The sequence below is a fragment of the Ranitomeya variabilis genome, chromosome 2, assembly GCF_051348905.1.
Source record: "Ranitomeya variabilis isolate aRanVar5 chromosome 2, aRanVar5.hap1, whole genome shotgun sequence".
Lineage (NCBI taxonomy): Eukaryota > Metazoa > Chordata > Amphibia > Anura > Dendrobatidae > Ranitomeya > Ranitomeya variabilis.
Window position 1 is genome coordinate 744,961,464 of NC_135233.1, and position 22,072 is coordinate 744,983,535.

Here is a 22,072-nt window from a genome sequence, read left to right on the forward strand (position 1 = left end):
CAAAATGTTGAAAAGGATGGAAAAAGTCCAGAATGGAAACTGAACAGCATGGGAAAACCACTGGAAGAATCTTTGAATCCCAGATCGCTGCTTTGAAAAAAGATGTCACATTTTTACTCCACTATAAGGAATGACAATAAAACATTCAAAATTGACAAGAAATTGAAGTGTGCATGAAAAAAGTTAAGAAACATTTTTTCCTGTATAATGTCTTGTACATGAGGCAAAATTTAAAAAAGATTTACAAAAAATTATAATTTAAGTAAACGAAAATTGATTAAAAAAAAAATTGAAATTTCAGTGTAATTTGTTTAGGAATAAAAAACTGCCAAAAAGAGGGACTCATATCCACCTTGTATTAGACATAAAGGAGGGTCTCATACACATTCTGTTCAAACTGTCATGTAGTGGTACTCCTAGACTCATAAAGACTATGCTATAAGTTCATATCCTGCCAAAAATTACAAGCAGAGTCATCTATACAACCTTGAAGACACAAATTGTACTGCCTTATTCAAATATTGTGAAAAAAGTGATGTTGTGGTACTCCTACACTCATAAAAGTTCTACACACAGTGAAAAGCCTGCTAATAATTACAAGTATGGTCATCCATACACCCTTAAAGGTACCAACTGGAGTGCCTAATAAAAAAAATTTAGACACCATTGTTTTGGTACTTCGACACTCATAAAGGAAAAAAAATATAAGGAAGGGTATTCCAAACATCCATAAACTCTAAAGGGCAACAAATGGAGGGTCTCATTCAAATATTGAACTTTTAAAGCACTTTATGTGCTGCTGTCATCTGGTAGTGTGGAAAAGTCAGGTCTAATCCAGTCTTAGTTCATTTTTATCAGAGTGAGCCTGTCAGCACTTTCTGTTTACAAGCAAAATATCCTGTTTGTTATGGACCTTCTGGTGGCACTAAACACCGGCTAAGAAAACATACTAGTATCAAAGCAGCACAACACTTTCAAGACAGGTATTGCTTGAGCTTCTTTAGAGTAAACTTATCATCAGGATTTTGCTAAGTAAACTAAAGGCATTTTCAGGTTGGGGATGTTACACTGATTAAAATGATACCTGGATTGAAGAAATCTGTCTTCTGGTTGTTGTTTAATATATGTTTGCTGTTTTGAGTAAATGAGATGCTCGTGGTCTGGGGTGTTCCTGTGTGCTGGTCTTTTTTTGGTCCTCAGAACACAGTGAGCGGCACATGTGCAGATTGAGAGCATCGCTTACCGATAGATGGTACTGCACATATGCACCATTTTGTTGGAGAAAAATATATTTTGAACACAACAATAATAAATGTGCAGGCACAGTATTTAAAATACGGTTAACTGGTTTCCTTTAAAACGTTTTCCCTCCTTGTCAAAAATACCGTCATCAGGGCCTGGATGCTGGGATGGTGTCATGAAATTGGCCCAACGCTTTCACAGTAAACCCTTGCCTCTGCTGTGTGCCTCCCTTTCCTCCCCTCTATGGATGGGAAGGAAGTTTGCGCCCTGCTGCCAGCATTGTCTGTTGAAAATTATTTCAACATATTTTCACAATGTCCTTTTGGTATAGCATTATTTTATCAGATCTCTCTGCATCAGGAAGAAAAAATTTACATTTTGCTTGTAGCGTGGGTATAGCAACGAGAACAACCAACACTCTTTTTTGGCCAAGATGAATTTAAGGCAAGGGTCATTGGAAATTCATTGGTACAAAAAGTTGACAATATGTGCCAAGGTCCCTACAGCCAACACTTCCCTGTCTCTACCATGATAACTACTCTCCATCGCCTTCTGCTCCATCTCTTACTCCTCATTCCCATCCTCAGTCCATCCATGTAGGAGATACAGTATGTGGGCAGCCAGCGAGCTCCTGTTCCACCTCCACCTCCTCATTGCTACCCAATCTGTGCTGAGTAGTGATGAGCAAGTATGCTCGTTACTCAAGATTTCACGAGCATGCCTGTTTGTTAGGCAATCCCCACATGTATTCAATCTGTCTTGCAGCCACAAAATATGTAGCTGGGTCGACATAAACTAAATCTCTGAGAACACTGAAATACTCGGAGACCACCCGAGCATGCTCGGGAAATCTTCAGTAACAAGCATACTCATGCTGAGCAGATGAGATGAGGCTGGGCTGGTTAGAATCTACCTGTCTCATGTCTTTCTCCATCTCTACCTGGTTCACATGCAAGACTTCATGTTTTATTGTCAGCAGTGACTGTTTAAGTAGGTACAGACGCGTAATCATTGCGCTGATGATGGCGCCATTGCCGCTCACTATCTTTGTGGAGTCCTCAAAATTCTGGAGAACCACACAAATGTCAGACATCCATACCCACTATTCAGTTTTTATGTGTGGAGGCTGTCCAGAATACTGACAAGTGTGTTGGAGTTGGTATTCCACAACTGCCCTCTGCCGCTTACAAAGCCTTGTCAGCATGTACAGTATGGAGTTGCAGTGTGTGGTCGCATCGCACACTAGTCAGTGAGCTGGCACTTGCATGCACTGCTGCAGCACTATCAGATTGATAGCAGCTGTAGCCAACTTGTGAAAATGGGCACTGATGCAGAGTACCTTCACCAGAAGCACTGGCCACAAATATCAGTTTGTTCTGTTATTCGTTTCAATAACTTTGCCGTGGTGTGCTCCTAGACAAATTAGCTCCAGCAGAGTTTGTTGCTGCATTGCTTAGGCAGTGCTGCAGAGAAGTGCTGCAGAGATTCCAGTTGATGATAACAACGTCCTCTGAGATAGTACATCAGAGATGGAGATGAGGAGTCGCAGGGGGAGTCAAAAAACTATTGTAGGAAGTGGGGAAACGCTGATAAAAGTAGGGCCAGCAATCCTCGACATTAGTAGCACATGTGCTGTGCCAGGGTGGGATTTGGCTTTGGCCTCCACAATGTTTACCCGGTGTGCCTTCAGGAAAATGTAGCATCTACGGCCACAAGCATTTATTCATATGTCAGTCACTAAGTGGACAATCCCACTAACCACTTTGGTAAGGGCATGGGTGATGTTCCTGGACACATTCTGGTACAAGGCTGGGAAAATTTTTGTTTTTATTTTGAACTAACAAAATTTCACACACAACTTTTTTTTTGCACTTTTTAGATAGCGTAGTAAAGTAAAAATAACTGTGTTAAACTGTATGGATGACTAATTGAATCCAGAAAAAAAATGTAATGAAAATATTTTGAAAGTGTAGTTGACGTACTCCTACACTCTTAAACGCTTTGCAGAAAATGTAAAGCCAAGAAAAAATTATAAGGAAGGTAAAACAGTAATCCTCTTCGGGTGCCGCTTTTTCTTCTCCTTCCTCAGGAGACTCAGTAAATGATCCAGATTCGTGTAGTTCCAGAGCCTCCACATGTAGAAATGGGATGCAGCCCCCTCTGTCATCTGCAATATCTCTTGCTCCCACATAGGAGATGAGAAATTCAAGGACAGTACAATCTCCCTGGAGTGGAAGCCCATTCTCAAGATGCTTTGAGAAGCCTCTAACATGCTGATTCATTTTTCAAGAAGTGTTTATCCTGCTCCGTTCCTTCTCGGATCACATCCACCGCATACCAGCGATAATGACCCTCCGTTTTGAGGAGCGTGACCTTGATTCCATCCATTAGCTATTGGTGACTAATTGAATCCAAAAATATTTTTCAATACTTTATTGGAGTGTTATATATAACAAGGAAATTGAACACAAAGCATGCAATACTGTATGTATGAGTAATTAACTTCAAACAAAATTTTGAATGCTTTTTTTGAGTGTTATATACTACCCTATTGTCACAGAAAGCATCTAATACTCTAAGGATGACTAATTGAATACAGACAAATTTGTCAATGCTTTTTTTGGAGTGATATATTTATACCAATAAAATATCACAGAAAGCACCCAATGCTCTATGGATGGTGGATTAAATACAGATAAATTCGTAAACACTTTTTTGGAGTGTTATATACCACATAAATTTAACAGAATGCACCTAATACTGCATGGATGACTCCAAAATTGAATACAAACACATTTTTCAACTCTTTTTTGGAGTCTTACATACCATTGAAATATCATGGAAAGCACCTAATTCTCTATGGATGACTAATTGAACAAATACATATTTTTTAAACACTTTTTGGAGTGTTATGTACCGCCAAAATGTCACAGAAAGCATCTAACACTGTATGGATGACTAAGACTAATTAAATCCAGACAAATTTTTCAACGCTTTTTTGTAGTGTTATGTATCACCAAAATTTAACATTAAGCACGTAATCATGTATGTATGAGTAATTGAATCCAGACAAATTTGTAAACACTTTTTGGAGTCTTGTATATCACTCTCATATCACAGAAAGCACTTAGTACTCTGTACATGACTGGCAGCAAAGAGTGTGGGGTTATCGTGGAGTTAGCAATAATCGTGCGGCAGGATATACACATATTCCATGCGTTTTAATCCAGAGGTGGATAAGCCTCATTATTTGTTTTCCAAGAACTAATAATTGTGAACAGCCTGCAGACTCTTTGGATGATCGTCACCTTATCATGTCATTGTATGGGGCCAGCTGAGAGCTCTTCGATACAAAGATCACAGCGGTTGGTTCTGCATGACTCACGGCCTGTGATCTCTGTGACTGTTACATGGCCATTCCAATCTGTTGGTCACTGAAATGCAGCCTTTCTGCCTTGTGGATAGAGACGGTCTCCAAAAGCTGATGCCCAGTACCAGTAAACTAGTACACACCAGGGAATGGAGAGCTAAAGCACTATACAATTATATGTCACTAAACACCAATTCTTGGAATCTCCAGGGCTTGCAGAACAAACCTCTGTATCTAACAATTCCTCCAGTGCTTCTGCCTCCTATAGGGCCTCCAATTGCACCCTCAACATCTGCCTTAATGAAACACACGTTCCAACACTGCAGTGAGAATCCCCCATCTCCAACTTTCCACAATCAGTCAGTGTTTAAATTACTATGCCTTGGAGATTGCAGTGATACAGATCAAGAGTTGTGGACAGCTATCAATGCCAAGTTTGATTAATGGCTGCCTACACTTAACCTGGAACTAGGGACCACATTCAACTCTGTACATGCTGCAGCACCTGGGTAGCAGTGCCAAGACCTAGTGCAGTAGGACATTTTGCATAGCCTAGCACAATGCAGTACGGATGTGGTGCAATGCACAATTGCATAGTGGACACAGATGAAGGACCTCTGCAACCTCCTGCACGTTTTCAAAATAGCTACTAAGATGGTTAGCGGTGATGATGCCATCATCAGCATCACTATTACTGTCATCTACATGCTGGAGCACACTTTAAATTGTTTGAATGAGGAGGTGGTGGTCTCAGGGAAAGAGGAGGAAGCAGAGGAGGATGCCTTTAAGGTTAACAATATCTATAAGTTCAAGTCTGTTTTCTCACAGGTGGTTGGCATAGAGAATGGCAAATGGAGAAGGACCATGAAAAGGATGAGACGGAAGAGGTAATGGATGTGCAACAGTTAGAAGATGAAGACGATAATGATTCCCTATCTCTCTTGTCCATGGTTGCCGGGAGGGGATGGAGGAAGAAAGCTTGAGTGTTTTCCCACCACTAACACACTGTGGAGAGATAATTAGCAAGGAGAATATATAGATCTATAGAGGAGTCTATGTAGATTCTATCAAGTAATAAGAATATCAATAGTATTATTATGAGTTGACCCAACAGATCAGACTATTAGTAAAATCTCAGGGACAATCAGAGAACATACTCATCAAAGGGGGGAAAAGGAAAAACAGCCAATCAATAAAGTCCCAAATACAATGTGACATATCAACATATTTATTTAGAGCAGCAACAGGGGTGTCAGCACAATGACATTAAAAGAACAATTAAAAATCAGGGACGCCCTCATGGGGTATGGGAATGTAAGAAGGAGGGTGACAACTGAATATACAATATATGAAATATTAGCAAAATGTCCAAAAAGGACAAATAGTACAATAATGAGTTTTCCTTTTACGAGGACAAGGAGAGGGGTAAAGTGTCAGTGCACTCCTCTATTTTATATATTCATACTTTTCAAAGCATAGTATAACTGTATATACACGCCACTTGGAAGAAGGAGTTATGCCCATGTAAGTGTAGCACTAACTAGCTTTCTTATAACATTTTTTACACTACTAGGTGACACACCGCCCATGGGCATATCATATGATGAGTGTTTCCTTATAGTATATAAAGTTATACTCTGCTTTGAGAAGTATGAATATATAAAATAGAGGAGTGCACTGACACTTTACCCCTCTCCTTGTCCTCGTAAAATGAAAACTCATTATTGCACTGTTTGTCCTTTTTGGACACTTTGCTAATATTTCATATATTGTATGTTCAGTTGTCACCCTCCTTCTTACATTCCCATACCCCATGAGGGCGTCCCTGTTTTTTAATTGTTCTTTTAATGTCATTGTGCTGACAACCCTGTTGCTGCTCTAAATAAATATGTTGATATGTCACACTGTGGAGAGAGTTGGATCTCATTAAAAAGACCGACCCTTGAGCCCCTTCTTGCAGCACTACCTGCAACATGATTGTTACCCGTATAGTTATGATTTGAAATAGTACTGACTTCTGGGTTGCCAGTGTGTTCTATCCACTTTACAAAAGTACATTTTGACAGTTGCTTCCCCACTGGAAAGGGACGCACCCATGCTGCAGTCTCAAAACATGCTTGCAGACAATGTTGACAGTGGTTTTCCCCAAGACAGCTGTGAGGCACACATCGCAGTGATAGTCTTCCAACTCCATGAATGTTGAGTCGTTAACGCAAAAGCATTAGCAGCCTTGCAGTGCTGGAGTACTGTGCTCCATCGCCATCAAGCACAGCATCTGCAAAGAGTTTGTATGTTCTCTCAGTATCTGTGTAGGATTCCTCCCACTACTTATTTTTCTACCCACACTCCAAAGAAAAACAGATAGCGAATTTAGATTGAGAGTCCCAATGGTGACAGTGCCAGTAATGTCTGGAAATGTTTGTAAAGCGAATGTTGAATTATTGGCGCTTTATAAGTGATAGCGAAAAAAAAGAAAACATTTAAATTGATGCTCAGCCACGTTCAGGTGGCACAAATATCAGTTTTGCAAATTATTATTGTCAGAAAAATGTAAGAATATTAACATGGGTAGTTGACTCAAAGATGTTGGAGGATTGCCGGCATTGGAGTCCTATTGCTACAGGAAATACACATAAGGGAGACCCAACCAGGAGTCTTCACATTTCCAAACGTTTATTGGCAGACACTAACAAAGTGACATTAATTTCACCACAGTAGATATAGTATAGTAGGGAAAACAGGTCTTCCACTACACCCAACCCAGAAGATGTACACCCAACCAGGAGTGTTCACATTTCCAAAAATTAGTGGCAGACACCAACAAAGTGGCATCAATTTCACCACTGTAGAAATAGTATATTAGGGATCGACATATCTTCCACTACAGCCAACCCAGCAGATGGACACACAAGCAGAACTGTTCACACTTTCCCAAGTTAATGTTAACATCTGTAACATCAGCAGCAACAGCAGGCACATTATGCCCACTAAAGATATCATAGACTTCAATTATGCGAGAACAATTCAGCACACTAAAAAATACAACATCGAGTAACAGAAGTTGTCAGTTGTCTTTGGCTAGGACGTGACATTGTTGGTTCACTAGTGCTTTCTCAAACATTACACATGCAACTTGAACACCAAGCCTAATCCCCCTTCAATCACTACCTCGCTTTTTCACACTCATGCTCTGCACACAGCTGAATTTCAGCAACACTAAATGAGAAGGTGAAATACACTCACCGGCCACTTTATTAGGTACACCTGTCCAACTTCTTGTTAACACTTAATTTCTAATCAGCCAATCACATGGCGGCAACTCAGTGCATTTAGGCATGTAGACATGGTCAAGACAATCTCCTGCAGTTCAAACCGAGCATCAGTATGGGGAAGAAAGGTGATTTGAGTGCCTTTGAACGTGGCATGGTTGTTGGTGCCAGAAGGGCTGGTCTGAGTATTTCAGAAACTGCTGATCTACTGGGATTTTCACGCACAACCATCTCTAGGGTTTACAGAGAATGGTCCGAAAAAGAAAAAAAATCCAGTGAGCAGCAGTTCTGTGGGCGGAAATGCCTTGTTGATGCCAGAGGTCAGAGGAGAATGGGCAGACTGGTTCGAGCTGATAGAAAGGCAACAGTGACTCAAATCGCCACCCGTTACAACCAAGGTAGGCCTAAGAGCATCTCTGAACGTACAGTGCATCGAACTTTGAGGCAGATGGGCTACAGCAGCAGAAGACCACACCGGGTACCACTCCTTTCAGCTAAGAACAGGAAACTGAGGCTACAATTTGTACAAGCTCATTGAAATTGGACAGTAGAAGATTGGAAAAACGTTGCTTGGTCTGATGAGTCTCGATTTCTGCTGCGACATTCGGATGGTAGGGTCAGAATTTGGCGTAAACAACCTGAAAGCATGGATCCATCCTGCCTTGTATGGAGCATCTTTGGGATGTGCAGCCGACAAATCTGCGGCAACTGTGTGATGCCATCATGTCAATATGGACCAAAATCTCTGAGGAATGCTTCCAGCACCTTGTTGAATCTATGCCACGAAGAATTGAGGCAGTTCTGAAGGCAAAAGGGGGTCCAACCCGTTACTAGCATGGTGTACCTAATAAAGTGGCCGGTGAGTGTATAGTGTGCTGAATCACATTAGTCACAGATTAAAGAATTGTTTCAGTGTGGATGAGGGCTGTATAAAATAGACAAAGCTAAAGCAGACAACTTTAGCTAAGCTGAAGCAGAAAACTGAGGGTTGGTATTCTTAGGCTGGTAAGGGACCATGTATATTGGCCCCCCCAGCCTAAAAATAACAGCCTGCAACCACTCATAAAATTCACATATGTTAAATGCGCCAATTCTGGCTCTTTGCCTGGCTCTTCCCACTTGCCCTGTAGCGGTGGCAAGTGGGGTTCATATTTGTGGGGTTGATGTTACCTTTGTATTGTCAGGTGACATCAAGCCCAAGGATTACTAATGGAGAGGCATCTATAAGACACCTATCTATTACAAATGCTATAGCTATATGGTAAATAAAGACACAGCCAGAATAAAATAAAACACTTTTACTTTTTAATTTCAAAATGACAAACACATTTCCACTCACCTAAAGTCCATTCCATTTGATCCCTCGTGTCCTGTAAACAAACAAAAAGAAAAGAAAACAATATCCCTCACCTGTCCATCATTCTGTCCCACACCGTAATCCATGTCTGGGGGATAAACAGTTTTCAACTTGTACGGTGCCAAGATGCAACCGTCCAGGCTGAGAAGCACTGGTGAATGAGCTACAAGTGCAGCATCAGTGACTAGCGGTGACATCATCAAGTTTACTGCTGGTCACTGAGGCTTCATTCCCAGCTGGGCTGAACTGCGATGACCACTGTAAAACTCCCATGATGCCATTGGAGAGCCACTGATGCTCTTAAATATTTTAAACCCCTCACAAGTGACATCATTTTGAAAACTTCACTCCTCAAGGATGTTATCCAGGGGTACAGTGAGGATTTTGAACCCAAAGGTGCTACACATAATTTGATAACATTAGGTCGTCATATTGAATATGTCATCGTTAATGTCGAGAGCAATTGCTCTCTCTTCGGGTTTGCAATGGGTGCTTTGATATGCTCTGAGCAATCACGATACTTCGTGCATACAAGTGCTCCCTATGCAACTCTTTTTCTCAACACTAATCATCATATAATCATTATTTTTTACTTGAAAAAACAAAAACCCTAATCCCAACCGTAACCCTCAACCCTAAACCTCAACCTTAACAGTCAACACTATCCCAACCCTAATTGTAAATAATGAAAGTAAAACAAAATAAAAATAAAAACAATAAACTGACTAAGGGGGATTACACAGTGGGGATGACATACTAACTATTGGCTTTTGGTCACTGTGATAGGGTCTACCACAGTGATGAAAAGGAACCAAAAGGAAAAATATCTGCTGATGATGGGTGCTGTTCAGCAGATCTCGGCGGGTGCATGGTGCATGCACATAAGAGGAGCAGGAGGAATCGGGGGATAGCAGAGGTTCTGGGTAGGGGAAAGGGACATTATTTCTCTCTCCTTTGACATGTACATCATGTCAGAAGAGAGAGAAATTATTATAATAGCGGGACCACTTTTTATGTGATCGCCATTATTCATTGAATAATTTTGATCAAGTGATCGGGTGCCTGAAAATCTGGCAATAATCATGCTCTTCATGGTGTCAGCTACCACAGGTAGTTGAAACACTGGAGGGTTTTGGACTCTGGGAGCGCTATACCCTTTTTCCCTATCACTGTTTTAAAATGGTAATGAGATAAAAAGGCTCTTTAGCACCCACTGTTTTAATGTGCATCGGCGATGGTTAAGGGGTTAAAGGTGACATACACATGAGATAGACTTATAAGAAATGTCATTTTAATTTTTCAGCTTAAACAACCATTTTTAAAAAGTGGTTGTTATGTTTAAATTAGCTGAATTAAACAACTAAACACAAACTCCTGCTTTAATACCAGTGCATGCTGGGAAGATGACAGTTTGTTTTTATTTGTCATCTGTAAATGTTTTTTAATCAGGACAGGCGATATGGCATCTCATCCAGTTGTCACTTTTACAAAATATCACTGTAAGGGAATAGGAAAAATAAAAATATTTGTGCCAAAATAATACATTTATTAAAAAATATTACAAAATATGACTTAAGCTTTTATTTTTTTTATTCACTGCTTTTTTTAAATCAAGTCTATTACCCTATTTCACAAATTGGTGAGATTTGTATATTTATTTTGAAAATTTGCACCTGAATGACTTTATGGTCCTGATATTTAAATGAGCATTATATGAGTAAGTCCACTCTCCTGACAGGTTGGCAATTTAAGGCCAGTTTCTTTTCTTTATAATGTTATATAGCTGCTAGCTGTACAGCAGACAACATTAATAGCCCATAGAAGTTATGAACCTGTGACAATATTACCCACCTGTTGAAGGTACCATGTGTCCATGAATTTGAATAAATTGTGCTTCAAAATAAACTCTAACCCACCACAGACAAAGTGAACAAAATCCTCACTCTTGTCTCTGCCCACTAAGATCGACCTTATCGCATCCACCCCATCACCTTGTGGTATCCTGGTATAAAGGCTCTCCACATCTATTGAGACCAACGAGAAGCCATCTTGCCTTGAGAAATCACGTAACAAATTTAGAAAATCATTAGTATCCTTTACATATGAAGGAACATACTTTAGTATAGGCGGAGTAGCCAATCCATGTACTGAGACAGGAGTTCAGTAAGAGAACCTATCCTGGACACGATTGGAAGGCCTGGTGGGGCTGATTAGGATTTGTGAATTTTTGGGATGTGGTACCAATAAGGTTTACAGGAAAATTCTGGTAACAACTTTTCTGCTTTCATTTTTGCTATCACCCCTAACTCCACCTTTTTTCTGAGAAAAGTGCGCAACTCATTTTAAAATTTATTTGATGGGTCCTGCTGTAATTTACAATATGTACTGTCATCAGATAATTGCCTGATCGCCTCTGAGAGGTATTGATCTTTGGGCAAAAGGACTATTTTCCAGCCCTTGTCTGCAGTCCTGACAATGGTGTCCATCCAACCTTTAATTTCAAACAGGGTCAGCCTCTCTGGAGTAGTTAAATTGGATGGTAACTTTGGATGGATTAAATCCTCTATATCTTTAACAACGTGTTCCTTGTTCACGGGAGTGATAATGAGAAGGGGGAGGTACTTAACTTGCTACAGGTGTATGCCTCATCACTTCCTTTCTCCCTCAGCACCTGTAGAAGTGTATTTGCGCAAAACGCCTTGTTCTTTTGTTTGAGTGGGCACCTGAGAACCCGGGCATGGATGCTTACAGTGTTTCTGACATTAAAGCTTAGTGTGTGAATGCTGGTGCTGAAGGGTGCAGATCACCTGGATGCCTTTTTTTGCAAACACAATTCTAATTCACCTGTTTGGACAAATTTTACTGGTAAATTTAATTCACAGAGAAGTTATTCTCCACAAATTTAATGTGCATTATTCTATGGGATCTCTCCAGACATCAATGCATAATAAATGTAAGATTTAAAATATAAAGGAAAGCTGGTACCCTCCGCTCACCTCTCTGGCCGCATCTTCAGCCAGATGTCTGCGTTAGGCTGGCAGTGAGAAGGCCTCATTAACTATACATGCGCAGTGACCTCCGTGATTTATAGTTAGAAGTCATGGCCCAGTGTTCTCTCTGTACCTTGACTTCCAGACACAAGTAGGCTAAAGAATATGTTCAGTGATGTCTAGAGTCTGCTCACAGCCAGAAGCATCAGTCTACAGTGAACACTGGGCCACAGATATGACAAAATTGTGGCACAGAGGACCAGATAGTGTGCATATAGCAGTGGTGATGGATAGAGAGGTAACATGTTAAAAAATGGTTAAAAATAAAAAAATACTCAATTTACCTCTCATCTTTCTCCCTATTCTTGCTGTTCTCTACCCGCTGTCAGGTACTTAACCCCTTTCTGCCAGCTGATGGAATACTACATCAGCTGGCAGGACCCCCGCTTTGAGGTGGGCTCCGGCAGTGAGCCCACCTCAAAGCCGTGACATGTCAGCTATTTTGTACAGCTGACATGTGCGCGCAATGAGCGTGAGTGGAATCGCGATCCGCCCACGCCCATTAACTAGTTAAATGCCGCTGTCAAAGCTGACAGCGGCATTTAACTTGCGCTCCCAGCCACGCGGCCGGAGCTGCTCGCACCGCTGACCCCAGTCACATGATCGGGGGTCATTGGTGCATTGCCATAACAACCAGAGGTCTCCTTAAGACCTCTATGGTTGCTGATGGCCAATTGCTTTGAGCGCCACCCTGTGGTCAGCGTTCAAAGCAACCCTGCATTTCTGCTACATAGAGGTGATCTGTGCTTCATCTCTATGTAGCAGAACCGATCGTGTAGTGCATGCTTCTAGCCTCCTATGGAGGCTATTGAAGCATGCCAAAATTTAAAAAAGTGTTTCAAAATATAAAAAAATAAAAAATATATAAAAGTTCAAATCACCCCCCTTTCGCCCCAATCAAAATAAAACAATAAAAAAACAAACCTACACATATTTGGCATCGCCGCGTTCAGAATTGCCCAATCTATCAATAAAAACAAAGGATTAACCCGATTGTTAAACGGCGTAGCGAGAAAAATAAACAAAACCCCAAAATTACATTTTTTTGGTCGCCGCAACATTGCATTAAAATGCAATAAAGGGCGATCAAAAGAATGTATCTGCACCAAAATGATATCATTAAAAACGCCATGTCGGCATGCAAAAAATAAGCCCTCATCCAACCCCAGATCACGAAAAATGGAGACGCTACGAGTATCGGAAAATGGTGCAATTTTTTTTTTTTTTTAGCATATTTTGGAATTTTTCTTTACCACATAGATAAAAGAGAACCTAGACATGTTTGGTGTCTATGAACTCATAATGACCTGGAGAATCATAATGGCATGTCAGTTTTAGCATTTGGTGAACCTAGCAAAAAAGCCAAACAAAAAACTAGTGTGAGATTGCACTTTTTGTGCAATTTCATCGCACTTGGAATTTTTTTCCCATTTTCTGTTACACGGCATGGTAAAACCAATGGTATTGTTCAAAATTACATCTTGTCCCACAAAAAATAAGCCCTCACATGGCCATATTGATGGAAAAACGAAAACGAAAAAACAAAATCTCCAGGGTTGAAGGGGTTAATGAATTTGTTGTGTTGCACATATTGCACAGTGTTCACTCTAGGCAGGGGCATATGGCCAGGAGTAGGCCCGGAGATCACGTGCATTGACTGTCATGACCTAGTGTTCACTTTACTAGACCAGTATTTTGTGTCTACAAGTAGACCCTGCGTATGTACAGTGAGTTCTGGGACCTGATCACAGCCAGAAACCTTGGCTTAGAGTGAACTCTAGACCAGTTTGCAACATGAGAAATAATACAAAAGAATATGCCTCCCATCTATTCTATTGTGGTAAAGATTAAAAAACTACTCGTTGCACCAATACAAGAATAAGAAAAACATTATTTTTGCTACAGAGCTCATCTTTTGTGTTGATTCCTGCTATAAATTTTATAACAATCACAGAGAATATAGACGTTTATAAAATGCAAATAAAAAAATAATGTGTCAACATTTCTATTTTTCAGTAAATTTGCGTGTTTGTGAAAACTTGCCCAAGGCTGAAAAATGACTAGATATAACCTTGGTAGTGAATAATCATATGAGAAAGGACTTAAATAACATTTCACCTCCTGGAAAATAATTCCAAGCAATTCAAGTGTTTTTCATTATCATACAGCTTTGATGTGTGCATTCGGAAAAGCATACCCTTAATGAATTCATGAACATGGTTTTAGTCAGATGTACTTTCAAATAAAATATTTATTGATTTGTTGCAGTTTGCTGAAAATTGTTAATAATTTAGAATGGATTTACTTCATCTATAGGGTCAGGTGGTCACGAACAGTTCAAATATTTTTTTTTGGATTTATTAAATACCTTTTCTTTTTACCATCATCTGAATTAATTCTCATTGTTACAGCAAATAATTTCCTATAACTGACTGTATAATGAGAACACATATTAAAGGGCACATTCAGAGAAATGAAAAGTAAAGTTAAACTCTAGGAAAATGTTCATACTTTATATCATAATGGACCTATTAGTAATATATAACAAAGCAGAGCTTAACAGTTTTGTCTAAAACATCACCATACAGACTCGCTGCTCTACCAGTCACTGGTATGCCCTCTGCACATATCAATGTGACAATTCTGACAACTCTTGGTTTCTTTTAAAAAAAATAATGTCAGTGGATTTCTCCCTACTAAATTAATACCACTACTAGGTAATACATTTGTAGACATGTGAAAAGATATACAGTATTTTTCTGATTATCAGTCACACTTTTCCCCAAAAAATTAGGTAGAAAAAAGGGGTGTGCATCTTATAATCCAAAGGAAGCTTACCCAGGAGGGCAGCTGAGATGAAGTGTGTTCATGGGAGGCAGGGTCACTCCTTCAAGAGGCCAGAAGACGAGGCAGGAGTAGGGCAATGCTGCTGGCATTGGGCTTGGAGGAGGTGGTGTTCCGGCAGCACGAGGCTGTGGGCTCTTGACTCTCTTTAGACATCGGCAGTGAGCGGAGTCTGTTTCCCATTGATTTCCCTGTGGTGGGCTTTGAGATAATGATCAACGGAGGTGGCTCATGCAGAGATTGACATCTCAGGAGACACTATTACCCCTCTCTACCTCCCCCCAGGTAAGCTGCAATAAAATTGAACTATAAAACGCACCACCATTTTATTAAAAAAAAATGTTTCCTATTTTACTCCTCAAAACTTAGTGTGCATGTTATGTCCTGGTACATCTTATAGTCTGCAAAATATGGTATGTCTTGATGTAGATCAACTTACCATTGCAAAGAAAATTATATTTCATTCTATATGCAAATTTACTTCCAAGCGATTTAGATTTTTTTAAAACTAGCAGTTTTTAATGCCTCCCACTTGCATTACTTTGTGTTGCCAGTGCCAGAGGATATCAGTTGGATATCAAATCTCACACTTAAAAGTGATGATCTATCCCAGCTGTTTGCATTCGCCTTAGTGACTTATAGCACATGTGATGCATAGCTAAGTCATACACCTGGATGCACACTGAAGGTAGAAACTGGAATTGAATGGCACAGATCAGGCAAAGAGAGTTACACTGTTCTTCAAGTGAATGAATAAATCTAGATGTGGGGAACAATAGGGTGATACCCTATGGAGGGAGAATGGGTAAGTACTTGGTTAGGCTCACCTTGTAGAGTTGTGATAGGCACAACTCACTTTGTAGGCATGAAGAAACATCTGCTGCCACCTTGTGATCGGTGGATAAATCCTTCAGGAATTATTGTATCCAATTATTGTATTGATTCTTCAACAATTATGAGAATACTATTTTTTAAACACAACATGTTTAATGTTGGTACGGTGTTGAAATACGGTGTGAATAAAAAAACCTTATTATCATAATTATTGAAGAATCAATTTTCTCCAGTGGGGCAGTCCACTTTGTGTGTTTCATCCAACTGGATCCAATTTCTCAATAGAATGGCATAATCATGATATTTAGAGCCAGACAGAATCTCTTCAACAACAGCATCAATCATGACAATGATGAAATCATTGTGTAGGGTTTATTGATGAAAGCTAAAGCACGTGACTCTTTTTAGACCACCCACAAAGCAGTTGTGACATCATTTGCATGAAGAGAAAGTCTGTTTTATTCTTATTCAAAATGTCTTTAATTGTACTACCCAGCATTTACATTACAGTTAGAAATCTGCCAACAGTCTATCTTTTACCCTTTTTTAACCCTGAAGCTAGTTTTCACCTTCCTGACAGGTCAAAATTTTCAGTTCTGACATGTATCATTTTTTGCGGCAATAACTCTGGAATACAACTGCGGCTTCTAGAGGATGAAACAATTGGAGTAAGTGGCAGAACTGTCCCTTGCTACAGGACTTCAGTTAAGTTTACCTCCTGTGATGCTGTGCCGACACAATCACGTGGACATATGTAGTATGTCCATTAGTGGTGTCACTTAGGTTCGGTTACTACTAAAAGTACAGAGCTGTGTTTGTTAAGCAGCGAAGAGGACTTGATATTTGCTGGAGCTCTGCAGACCCTTTTAGATAATGATTGATGAGAAGTGTGTTTAGTAAGATTGAGTTCAAGTCACCTCAATTTCTGTTTTCATTAAAGTTGTCATGACAAAATTTAGAAGACAGAGAGTCATGTTAAAATTAAAGAATTTTCTTATGTGGGAAAAAGTTCAAGATGCTTTTTAACCTTTGAATCAAAGTAATGCAAAACACTTGGTAACCTAACTTAACTATCCTCATTTACATACTTACCGGTATATATTTATTTATATATTGTATATAACAATGAACAATACAATTTAGACACATGTATTAGTATGAGCCTGAAGTTATCTTATATGTGCATAAGAACACTGGCATAATGGATAAGGAATACAATATCAAAGAAACAGAAATATATTTTAGAAAATGACTTACCAGAGTTGTAAAAATATAATGGTAATATTCTGTCATCATTCCCATTGCCAATGCCTGAAAACAGGAAATAAACTTGCTTTCAAAAGGGACTCAATAAAATGTCAGGTGATTTTTTTTTTTCAAAGTAAAGACTCTCAAAAAGTACTGAATCCACATGCACAACTTTTTTGTGTGGTTATAAATCAGGTTTTTTTTTAACATTTAAGTCTTTGGAATCATCCAGTTGAAACAGATCAGATTTTTAACTTACTGGATTCGTTTCAAAAGGATGATTAATGGACATATGAACGTAGCCTTATAAACATATATGTCTCTTTCTCTCTCTCTCTCTCCATATATATATATATATATATATATATATATATATATATATATATATATTAAGTTGATTAAATTGATAGATTCAACTGATTAAAACAAGCCATTAACACTTCTATCTTTGAACAGATATTCACTTTGCAACTCTTGAACATTATATGTATTATATATTTACAGAGAGATCTGTATATGTAGATACATATTATTGCTCCTCTTATTATATGACAAGCTGTTAAAAAATCTTAGCATCTTATGATATCTTTTTTTAGCTGACAATAAAATTAAATGAAGGGTTGCTCACTGCTAGACTGCTGCAATATTAATAACTTTATAAATAATGCATACTGGAAAGCTTTAAGCAATAAATTTTCACAATAGCCTTAGAATTTTTTTAAAGTAAATAGTTTTAGATATTTACAACATTCTTGAGGATTTTAAGTACTGCAAACCTGTAAACATGACTTTAGTGTGTATAATACTTCAAAGCACATTTTTTCACCTTATCTTTGAAATTAACAACAAATCAACAAGTAAACGAAAAATATGCAATAGAAATTGTGCATTAAACATATATGATACAGAACTAATGCATTTATCAATTTAATGTCACTGTTTATCATGTTAACATTTGATATGAATAGCTTTAAAGTGCAATGTACATCTTTTTAGCTCTTTTATTTTTTGAGTTTCCTTAACTGTACAAATAGCATGGAAGCTAAATATGAACAAATCATTTGAAATTTAAAATCAGCAGCTTTGGCAATTTTTCCCAGGAAATTAAATTCATGTAAAATCGATTTGTTAGATATCAAGAGTACTGCAAAGCCTCCAATTTCTCTAAAAAGATTTGTATGAGGCACCCTAAGACTATATTCAGACTCTTTCAAGCTCTTTAACAGAAACACAACTTTAGTCATTTGAAATTGACCTCACCCTTTATGGATATGAATAAATGGATGGTAAATGGTGGCAAACAACAGTCTGATTATTAACACTCAACACCATCAGACTGTTTATGCTGTTTAACCCCTTTGCCCACGAGGGTGGTTTGCACGTTAATGATCGGGCCAATTTTTAGAATTCTGACCATTGTCTCTTTATGAGGCAATAACTCTGGAACACTTGAACGGAGCTTGGTGATTCTGAGATTATTTTCTCATGACATATTGTATTTCACATTAATATTAAAATATCTTTGATATACAATACAGACCAAAAGTTTGGACACACCTTCTCATTTAAAGATTTTTCTGTATTTTCATGACTATGAAAATTGCACATTCACACTGAAGGCATCAAAACTATGAATTAACACATGTGGAATTATATACTTAACAAAAAAGTGTGAAACAACTGAAATTATGTCTTATATTCTAGGTTCTTCAAAGTAGCCACCTTTTGCTTTGATGACTGCTTTGCACACTCTTGGCATTCTCTTGATGAGCTTCAAGAGGTAGTAACAGGAAATGGTTTTCACTTCACAGGTGTGCCATGTCAGGTTTAATAAGTGGGATTTAATGCCTTATAAATGGTGTTGAGACCATCAGTTGTGTTGTGCAGAAGTCTGGTGGATACACAGCTGATAGTCCTAATGAATAGACTGTTAGAATTTGTATTATGGCAAAAAAAAAACAGCTAAGTAAAGAAAAACGAGTGGCCATCATTACTTTAAGAAATGAAGGTCAGTCAGTCGAAAAATTGGGAAAACTTTGAAAGTGTCCCCAAGTGCAGTGGCAAAAACCATCAATCACTACAAAGAAACTGGCTCACATGAGGAATGCCCCAGGAAAGGAAGACCAAGAGTCACCTCTGCTTCTGAGGATAAGTTTATCCGAGTCACCAGCCTCAGAAATCGCAGGTTAACAGCAGCTCAGATTAGAGACCAGGTCAATGCCACACAGAGTTCTAGCAGCAGACACATCTCTACAACAACTGTTAAGAGGAGACGTTATGCAGCAGGCCTTCATGGTAAAATAGCTGCTAGGAAACCACTGCTAAGGACAGGCAACAAGCAGAAGAGACTTGTTTGGGCTAAAGAACACAAGGAATGGACATTAGACCAGTGGGAATCTGTGCTTTGGTCTGATGAGTCCAAATTTGAGATCTTTCATTCCAACCACCATGTCTTTGTGCGACGCAGAAAAGGTGAATGGATGGACTCTACATGCCTGGTTCCCACCGTGAAGCATGGAGGAGGAGGTATGATGGTGTGGGGGTGCTTTGCTGGTGACACTGTTGGGGATTTATTCAAAATTGAAGGCATGCTGAACCAGCATGGCTACCACAGCATCTTGCAGCGGCATGCTATTCCATCTGGTTTGCGTTTAGTTGGACCATCATTTATTTTTCAACAGGACAATGACCCCAAACACACCTCCAGGCTGAGTAAGGGTTACTTGACCTAGAAGTAGAGTGATAGGGTGCTACGCCAGATGACCTGGCCTCCACAGTCACCAGACCTGAACCCAATCGAGATGGTTTGGGGTGAGCTGGACCGCAGAGTGAAGGCAAAAGGGCCAACAAGTGCTAAGTATCTCTGGGAACTCCTTCAAGATTGTTGGAAGACCATTCCCGGTGACTACTTCTTAAAGCTCATTAAGAGAATGCCAAGAGTGTGCAAAGCAGTCATCAAAGCAAAAGTTGGCTACTTTGAAGAACCTGGAATATAAGACATAATTTCAATTGTTTCACACTTTTTTGTTAAGTATAAAATTCAACATGTGTTAATTCATAGTTTTGATGCCTTTAGTGTTAATGTAAAATTCTCATAGTCATGAAATACAGAAAAATCTTTAAATGATAAGGTGTATCCAAACTTTTGGTCTGTACTGTATGTGTGTGTCATTGACATCTAGATATCTATGTATTCTTTGTGTATATACTATTCTAACCTGTCAGTATGATTTTACTGTATGTGGCAGATGAACTGCTGGCTTTGCAAAGGACATTGGTGAGTAAAAATCAAACAGCACTCGTATGGTCGGAGTACTGTGCAATTTTTTTTCTCTGACCCATAGGCTTGCATTAACGAGTCTCGACCGAGTCTTGGTGACAATCGCAGCATGCTGTGATATTACACGCATGTCGAATACACCTGAGAAAAAAAGACGTCAGCTATCCCATAGATTAACACTGGGCCGAGTGCTATGCGATGTTTTCTCGCATAGCACTAGGCCGCATTCTACTGTAGTGTGACTCCTGCCCTAAAACCAAAATCTTCTTTACCCGAAAGAACCATCAAGAAATACTAGATATACATCTTGGTATTAGCCTAAAAACAATAGCTGCAGCTAGCCCCAGCTCGCTGATGTGCTGACATTTTTCCAGTTAAAGTGAATCTGTCAGCAGGTTTTTACTATGTACTCTGAAGACAGTAGGAGATAGGGCCTGAAGCTTAGATTTCAATGATGGCCTCCATTTTTGGCTGTTGTTTACTTACAATGAAGATTTTATCACCTGGAAATAATCACTGGTGGACAGGGTGCCCCTGTGCCTCCTGGTCTGACTCCACCACTCTTGTGATAAGCTGCTGACTGACAATAGACAATGTACATACAGTTCTGGCAAAAATTAAGAGACTACCAAATCAAAACCTTGTCAAGGGCATCCCAATCTCCAGACCTGAACCCCATTGAAAACCTCTGGAATGTAAGCAAGAGGATGATGGATAGTTACAAGCAATCAAACAAAGAACTGCTTAATTTTTTGTGTCAGAATCAGTGTGAAAGACTGGTGGAAAGCATGCCAAGACGCATGAAAGCTGTGATTAAAAATCATGGTTATTCCACTAAATATTGATTTCTGAACTCTTCCTGAGTTAAAACATTAGTATTGTTGTTTCTAAATGATTATGAACTTGTTTTCTTTGCATAATTTGATGTCTGCAAGCAATGCATTTTTTTGTTATTTTGACCATGTCTCATTTTTAGAAAATAAATATAAATGTATTGCTTGGAACTTCGGAGACATGTCGTCAGCAGTTTATAGAATAAAAGAACAATTTACACTTTACTCAAAAATATACCTATAAAGAGAAAAATCAGACAAACTGAAAATTTTGCAGTGGTCTCTTATTTTTTGCCAGAGCTGTATATGTACTTGGAAGAATCAGTGTCAGTGTATTGACACACTCAGAGCACTACATGACCCTACCTCATGCTGCTCTCAGATGGGTTATCAAAAACCTGGTCACTGATTCCTTTTAACTAACTATGTAAAGCCAGATTCATATGTGTTCCTACAGCCTTTGAGAGGAGGGACTTGTCATAGATTATTGAAAGCTACATTCAGAGCGATTCACTCTCTATTTTTCCTGGAAAAATGGCTGTAACTTCTAAAAGAGACTGTCAACCAAACTGAAATTTAGACTGTAAATACTTTACAAAAAAGGAAGGAGGTTCCAGCTTCTTCAATATGCAAAAAAGTATTTAAACATTAAAAGGATTCCATTATCAGGATAAACATGGCAACATGTTTCGAACACACAACCTGCATTCTTTAACAGAGCTTTTTTTGTACTTTATTGCAAGTG

At 39.0% G+C, this 22,072-nt stretch overlaps 1 protein-coding gene across 2 annotated transcripts in view; it reads right to left on the reverse strand.

Annotated features, from left to right (window-relative positions):
- The window catches only part of GRIK2 (glutamate ionotropic receptor kainate type subunit 2), a 1,301,067-nt gene that overhangs the window by 616,844 nt on the left and 662,151 nt on the right, over positions 1-22,072 (reverse strand). For both annotated transcript variants that reach the window (XM_077289658.1, XM_077289656.1), the window contains one exon: positions 17,224-17,277. In XM_077289658.1, coding sequence (XP_077145773.1) covers positions 17,224-17,277 — 54 coding nt within the window. The remainder of the gene's footprint in view (positions 1-17,223; positions 17,278-22,072) is intronic.